The following is an 8460-nucleotide window of genomic DNA, read 5'->3' on the forward strand; positions in this document are numbered from 1 at the left end:
CTTACTATTTTTCTGGTTGACCTTTTAATGCTTCTCTTTGAAAATAATGGACAGTCTGTACTGAGGTGAGCACTGCAGTAATGTTGTCTTTGTATGCATGGCAATGTCAGAACTTTTTCAAAACCCATCTTTTAGCCTCAACTAAATAAAAGCTGTAATGAAGAACAGAAAAAGTGCTGACTAGCAGAATAACAATTCTTAGGAGATACATAGCAATATGAATATATACACTCACCTAAAGGATTATTAGGAACACCATACTAATACTGTGTTTGACCCCCTTTCGCCTTCAGAACTGCCTTAATTCTACGTGGCATTGATTCAACAAGGTGCTGAAAGCATTCTTTAGAAATGTTGGCCCATATTGATAGGATAGCATCTTGCAGTTGATGGAGATTTGTGGGATACACATCCAGGGCACGAAGCTCCCGTTCCACCACATCCCAAAGATGCTCTATTGGGTTGAGATCTGGTGACTGTGGGGGCCATTTTAGTACAGTGAAATCATTGTCATGTTCAAGAAACCAATTTGAAATGATTCAAGCTTTGTGACATGGTGCATTATCCTGCTGGAAGTAGCCATCAGAGGATGGGTACATGGTGGCCATAAAGGGATGGACATGGTCAGAAACAATGCTCAGGTAGGCCGTGGCATTTAAACGATGCCCAATTGGCACTAAGGGGCCTAAAGTGTGCCAAGAAAACATCCCCCACACTATTACACCACCACCACCAGCCTGCACAGTGGTAACAAGGCATGATGGATCCATGTTCTCATTCTGTTTACGCCAAATTCTGACTCTACCATCTGAATGTCTCAACAGAAATCGAGACTCAAATCGAGATTGGTTGATTAGATAATTGCATTAATGAGAAATTGAACAGGTGTTCCTAATAATCCTTTAGGTGAGTGTATATACACACACAACTTATGGATGGATGGATGGATGGATACTTCTTGTGTTGTTTTTCATTTATTCATATTTCAAGTTTCGCATGATCCTTTTTTCTTAATTGCACAAGAATGACTGAAATTCTATGATAAATTGTCAGTGAAATTGAGCTTCTTTGTTCATTACTGTTCCTCTGTAGATGTATCAGTCCAGCCCTGGTGGTCAGTCGTCATGTAGCAGTGAGCCATCACCACTTGGTAGAGCTGCCAACAATGACAGTGGAGTAGAGATGGCCATGCACAGTGGAGGCAGTTTGGGGGACCTGAGTGCTTTAGATGACATCCCTGTTGTTGATTCTACCGGTTCTCCGAATACTTCTGCAGGAGTGGGTCTCCAGCTGCGTAAAAACAGGGGAGGTCTCCTACAGTTTGAGCACATTAAGAAAGAAAAGCTGAAAACTGTAAGAGATGCCTGCCCCTGGGCGAATACAATGCCTCAAGTCCGAAGTACCAAGCTGCCTCCAATACAGTCCATCGGTGAGTACTACAACAGCAAAAAAGAACAGTACAGGCTAGGGCGTGCCTTTTCATCTTGTGCACGATCTGGCATTCTAGCTTTTTAAATTGTACTCTTTTGACCATGAGCCCCTTATGGATGCATTTGATGCATAGGCACTATGACTGCTTTGTGATGCTCTTTAGTACGGTGAACTATAGGCATATGTGCTGATGAAGCGTTCAGGTATCTGAGGCCAGAAAAATTGGACTGTACACAACAGTTCACAAGGATTTTGCAAACGATGAAATATAGCAGCACACAGAAAACCAAAGTATACTTAATGGGATAGTTCACCCAAAAAGGAAAATTCTTTCATAATTTACTCACCCTCATGCCATCCCAGATGTATATGACATCCTTTCTTCCAAAGAACACATTTGAAGAAAAATATCTAAACTCAGTAGGTCCTTATAATGGATGTGGATAGTAACACAATTTTTGATGCTACAAAAAACACAGACAATCAGCTTTAAATTCATCCATACAACTCCAGTGGTTAAATGAATGTCTTATAAAGCAATAAATACAGTCAATATTTAAGTACATTTTAACTATAAATAATCGTTTCAGTTAGGCAGCGGTATGCGCATACACGAGACGATTGTGGTCACGTGGTCTCTCGTGTGACGTATTGGTGTATTGGCATGAGAAGTTGAAATGTTGCCTGACGCATGCCTGACACACCTGGAAGTGCAGTGCTTTTTACAACTGAGTTAGAGGAATGCTGTACAGAAATTGTAACAAATTGTAGCCAATTTAAACAAAGAGTACTCTGACCAGGAGCACAGGGAGATGGATGAGACTGGACCAACAAGCCTCATAGAGACAGAGAGCTCAGGAGATGTGGTGGTTCACATGTAGGCAATGCCAACAGAGGTAGAGTGCATCTGCTAATGGAACATTGCCATGCCATCACTGCAAAGACCTCGTGACCTCAGCCCTCTCGTGAACATGCATACGGCTGCTTACTGGATGCAATGATGTATAAATAGTACTTAAATATTTATCTTTTTCACACCAAAAGCGATCATATCGCTTTATAAGACATCCATTTAACCACTGGAGTCATATGGATGTCATTAATGCTGATTATCTTCATTGTGTTACCATCCACTTCATTTATAAGGATTTTTCTTCAAATGTATAGAAAGGAAGTCATATACATCTGGGATAGCATGAGGATGAGTAAATGATAAGATAATATTCATTTTTGGGTGAATTATCCCTTTAAGCTTTAATTCATAATGATAACACAGAAGTAAAGAAACTTCCCTTCAGTAACATTCTTTTATCTGTTGTTGTAGACTCATTGCTGGAGACTCCAAATATGGGCACTCAAATGCTTGGGCCACCTACCTGTTTAGGGGACCTGTCCTCGTGTGAGATGACAATGCTAAGTCAGCTTCATGAGCGCAGAGACAGTTCGACAAGCACGATGAGCTCAGCATATACGCTCAGCCGTAGGTCCTCCGGTATCTCGCACTGCTACTCCAGTCGTCGTTCTAGTGAGGCTTCACAATTCGGAGTCCGCAACTACAATGTCAGCTCAGCTGACTCTTACGACCCCATCTCAACTGATCTGTCTCGCCGTTCCAGCGAAGCCAGCCAGTGTGGTGGTGCAGGTGGACTTCCAAGTTTACTAAATCTCACCCCGGCTCAACACTACCGTCTTAAGGCAAAATATGCTGCTGCCACAGGGGGCGCTCCACCCACACCTTTGCCCAACATGGAACGCATGAGTCTTAGAACTAGAATGGCATTGTACAATGACTCACAGGAAAGTTCTCATTTGCACCATGCCCCAGCTGTAGGCAACTCAAGACGCTGTAGTGACACCAGCTATGGCGCCCCTGGCATGATGCCTCATGAAGTCCCAGCCAATATTCCACGACGTGCCAGTGATCCTGTTCGTCGAACAACTCTCGACCAATTCTCCGTGCAGAGGGTTCAACGGTTCAACAGCATCAGCAATATGAATCTATCACATCTGCCTGTAATGGATTGCCGTGTTCTCAACATGCAGAACAACACTTGGTCTGATGGAAGCTTGCACAATCATCCCTTCATTCAAAGACCACCCAGTATTTCAGAGAATGTTTTAATGGAAAATATGGCCACTGATGGAGGTGATCAGCCCGAGGATGATATGGTACTTCCAGATGATATGGTACAGTACCTCAAGTCCCAGAATGGTAGCTCAAATCAGGACAACGGTGGTCATACACAAGACTTCCATGGTAATATGTCCTCTATACAAAACCAGTTCTATGGACAACGGCGAATGGCTATGGTAAGCAACAATCTAAGCCATGTACAGCCTATGTACAGAGTGCCTCTTTGCTCAAGCCCAGATAAAATGGCAGACCCGCAAGGTGGCATGAACAAGAACAGCATGCCTGTACAATGGAACGAGGTCAGTTCTGGTTCTGTGGATACAACTACAAGGCTTCCAAAGCAACAACAAGTCCGAGGGAACCTGGCAGTGGTACAGCAGAAGCAGAACTTTGCAGCTTACCAAGGTGTTGGTCCTAATCAGCAAATTGTACCAATGAGCCAGAATCTGGCGAGTCTGCAACAAGGTTATCCACAGAGAACTGCCCAAAGAATGAACTCTGTCCAGCAGTATCAGCAAGCAGTTCCCAATCCATGTCAAAATCTCAGTGAACAAATTAATCCTCAACAGGGATACAGACAGGACCTCAATTACAACTCTTCATCAGTAAACGCCAGTCACCGCATAACATGTACTGGCATGGGTATGCCCAATGGGAGAACGGTAACATTGCAAAATCAAGACGTGCAAAATTACCGATCAAACTTTGCACACATCAATAATGTTAATCAGCAGCATTATGTCCCATTCTCTCAGACTGGCATTCAAAATGTAGGCAGAGGACTGATACAGCCCAGACCTCCATCTGGACCCAAAACTCTGAATAGGCAACACTCAGGGCCAGTTATAGTCCAGCAAAATGGATGTTCTTTGTCGGGGTTAGACACTTCAGAAGCGTGCCCAAAGAGACAAGGTGACATTGGTCAACACAAAAATGGGAACGGCAGTGCTATGTACTATTCGGGTGAGATCCATATGTTGGACACCAGAATGGATTACAGTTCTCCTTTGTCTCCATGCACAAATCAAGCCCCTGTTGCTTCAGTGCCTACTATGATAGCATCTCCTGGGGTTAACCAGGTCACCAGCACAGTGGACTCTTCTCAAACACTCGAGCACACTCAAATAGACTTTGATGCCATTTTAGATGATGGAGACCATTCAAGCCTAATGTCTGGCACATTAAGCCCTGGAATTCTGCAGAGTCTTTCGCAGAATTCCTCACGACTTACCACCCCACGTAACTCTGTTACACTGGCCTCAGTACCAGCAGGTATTGGCAACATGGCCATTGGTGACATGAGCTCAATGCTAACTGCCCTTGCAGAGGAAAGCAAATTCTTAAACATGATGGCTTGAGTATTATAGAAAAAAAGAGATATTGAATAAAGCTATGACTAATAAAATGTCAAAGAACACTAAATTGTACTCTAAAGGGAGAAAAAACTTGTTTATGCATTATGTCATGAGCAAAGGCACTGATATACAATATATTATATTAGAATCTTTTCAGGTGCAGCATTTCAGGTGTCAAAGGTTTGCATGAAAATGCATAATCAGACATTTGCTGTTGTATGCAACTAGATTGTACCTACAGTATAATTGGCAAAGACCTCAAGATGACGTATCTGTATCACGAAGCCATATGTTGTACGCAAGTTTGTTTGTTAATGCAAATAAGTGTACATCAGGGTAATTATTATTGGGCTACTGTAAGTCTGAGTCTCCCTTTCTCAGCAGTGCACTAAAATGCACTAAGTGCCTCACTTGAAAGAATACAAGTAAGCTTTTAAACTCATATAATGCTTTGTAATCTGGTATGTAGCTATACTGATAGTTATGGGTATTTGTGTTGCATTTTGCTCCATTTTGTTTATAGTTATTCATTACCTTCATGCTTTAAATTATGTGTAATTCATATGAACTGCACAAGCTTAATTTGTTCATAATGTACAATGCTCAGATACCCCCTTGTAACATATAAGGCAAATTTAAGGAATAGTTCATTCGAAAATCATATTGTAGTCACCCTTGTGTCGTTGCAAACTCATATGACTTTCTTTTCTATACGGAACACAAAAAGAAAAACTAGAAAATTTTACTGTGCCTTGTGTGTTCAGTGTTCACACATAACACACGAGCCACTGTGAACAAGCTTCTCTCATGAATGTGCAACGGTAGTTTTTCACTGAAAAATTTCTTAATTTAAATCGTATGCCTTTAGATTATTTAGAAGATTTCGAATATGAAGCATGAACTACTTTTATGATACTTTTGAATCCTTTTTAAAGCTTTAAAGTGAGCCCCTATCAACTGCCATTGTATTAATAAGGTGGAGCGAAATAGATACAGTATATATATATATACTGTTTTTTTTTTTTTTTTTCAAATAAGAAAGTCATACAGGTTTGAAACAACATGAGGGTGAGTAAATTATAAAAAAAATTTTATAGACAATTGTGGGAAAAAATATTCGCCCAGTTCCAAGGAGATGGTCAGTTTCATCTATATTGTCAGATTCCCTCATACACAAAGCCCCATACACATCTGTTCCACATCTGTCATCTCATATTCTTATGTATGGGTGAAGGACAGCATTTCATCACTACACTTCAGTCTGCAGAGGCTTGTCATCCCTGACGTTCTTTTGAGATATCTTTAAAGGAATATGCAAGTACTATGTATGCTCTCAGCTGAGATTGCATCCCAATTTACAGGTTCATCACCCTCTCGAGCTTGTGATAAACCACAGGTGCATACTAAAATGCAGTGTTGGGGGTAATGCAATAAAAGTAATGTGTGTTACGTTATCAGATTACTTTTTCAATTAACGAGTAAAGTAACAATATTTTTTATTTTAGACCATTTGCATTTATTCATTTGGCAGATGCTTTTATCCAAAGCGACTTACAAAAAGGAAAACATAAGTGAATCATCTTAAGAAGACAGTGGTACAAAAGTGCCATACTACAAAGTTTCACTTGCATCAGAATAGTATTCAAAACATATACAAGACCATAGTATCTGTTACTTTTTTTTAAAGTAACACGTTGCTTTTGTACAACTCTACTCTCCCTGTATTGTGAGAAATCAGGAGTAAAATTGTGAAACTTCGTGGAGGAGACATGAATGGCATTGTATTTCTATAGAGTGTGAGGCCAGAGACCATTTAGCAGAGAGTGATGATTCACTTCTATTTAAATGTATGGGAGAAATTGGAACGCCCAACCAAGAAGCTCTAGCACCCAACAATCATGGCTGTAGACTGGAAGTCCCGCCGTGCAGGTAAAAGAGCCAGTCGCCTTTTAGATACAGACAGTGCCCATCAATGAACTCGCTAACACACTTGCACATTTTGTGTCAACAACATTCGTTGAGTGAAATGCGGTTTATTCATGTGTTGATACACACTGTTTGAAAAAATCAGTAAACGCTTTTAGACAGAGATATTATAAGACTAGTCTTCCACTGGCCACAACACTGGGTGAAATCCGCTAAATTCACTAACTTATGCAGCTGAACTGCTCCGTGTTAGAGCTCCTTTAAATGCGGGAATGGAATGAGAAAAGCTGACTCTGGATCAGCGTCTGCGAGCAACGTTCTACATGGTTTGTGTGTGCAAAGGAAATGTCTTAGTTTCTAAAAATATTCTACATTTTTGTTTTATAATAAATAAGAAGTTTGATTCTTGAAACAAACTGTTTTTATGACATTTTGGTAGAAATAAAAACGATTCCATTCAAGTTGTATTAACATGCGCTTTTGAAGGTGTTGCGTCTGTACGCACCGGTGATCAACTCAAAACAAGCGTGCACTGAGATGACAAGTTAGAGTCATTAGACTTATTCCTTGAATGTGTTAGACTGGCATCCCCCACTGAATTTTATCCTGACTTCTGAAGAAAATCTCAAGTTTCTGGTATTGTCGATGGGCACAGCACATAATGACATACATATATGATGCAGGTTCAAGTGTTGGACTTTGCTGCTTTAGGAAGACAGTGGTCATTCTTCATTCATCATATTGGCTGCCATGTTGATGGAAAAACAAATCATGCATATTCATGTTACTGATTCTTTGTTATAAATATGACGTGAAGACCTACATTCTAAATATCTTTTATTTATCTTTTATAGTTTGTTTACTATGTTGTTTTGACATGAGTGTTGTAAAGTAGCTAGCATGACCTGTAATGTCTCTTGTATGGAATGCATGGCATTGCAGAAGAGAAAGTGGCTGTGAGAAAAAAGTAAAGCTTTACTTTCCATAAAAATAACTTTTTAATTAAGTTACTTTTTTAAGGAGTAACATGATATTCTAATGAGTTACTTTTAAAAGTAGCGTTACCCAACACTGCTAAAATGACTTCTGCCTTTGATTCGGAAACATAACAAGAAATTCCTACCAATGACAGAGCGATAACAGTTTTCTTAAGGTCTGAATTATACAAGGGGAAGAAAGGGTTGGTGTTTCATGATGCCATTTTCTGAACTTGACGTATGTATAGCTTTTGTACATTTTTAAATACAGTATCTTCCTTTTTCTCTGTTTTAACACTGGGTTTATGTTGTCTTGTGGAAATCACATGATCTGCTCCCTGTAGAGCACATTAAAACAGGTATTAGCACGAAAGCTCTCTAGCGCACCCTTTTGAATTTTAGAATTTAAAAAGTGCAAATGTAAGCATATTCATAAAAAATTGGATTTCTCATATATAGCATAAACGCTTTCATTGATTCAAGTTAAAAAATAAATAATTATAATAATACATATCAGCATGAGCACAGTGATAATACAGCTAGACACTTTATTATTTTACATAGGCTTATCGAGAAGTTACAATAAGGTTGTATCGCATTAGTTAATTAATTAGTTATAAACTAACAAATAAATTAA

The 8460-nt window shown here is 39.8% G+C and overlaps 1 protein-coding gene across 1 annotated transcript in view; it reads left to right on the forward strand.

Annotated features, from left to right (window-relative positions):
• The window catches only part of gli2a (GLI family zinc finger 2a), a 110282-nt gene extending 102183 nt beyond the window's left edge, over positions 1-8099 (forward strand). The window contains exons 13-14 of the mRNA XM_052142561.1: positions 1093-1429; positions 2756-8099. Of these exons, the coding sequence (XP_051998521.1) occupies positions 1093-1429; positions 2756-4923 (2505 nt within the window). The 3' untranslated portion in view covers positions 4924-8099. The remainder of the gene's footprint in view (positions 1-1092; positions 1430-2755) is intronic.
• The last annotated feature ends 361 nt before the right edge of the window (positions 8100-8460 follow it).

The sequence above is a fragment of the Xyrauchen texanus genome, chromosome 14 (assembly GCF_025860055.1).
Source record: "Xyrauchen texanus isolate HMW12.3.18 chromosome 14, RBS_HiC_50CHRs, whole genome shotgun sequence".
NCBI lineage: Eukaryota > Metazoa > Chordata > Actinopteri > Cypriniformes > Catostomidae > Xyrauchen > Xyrauchen texanus.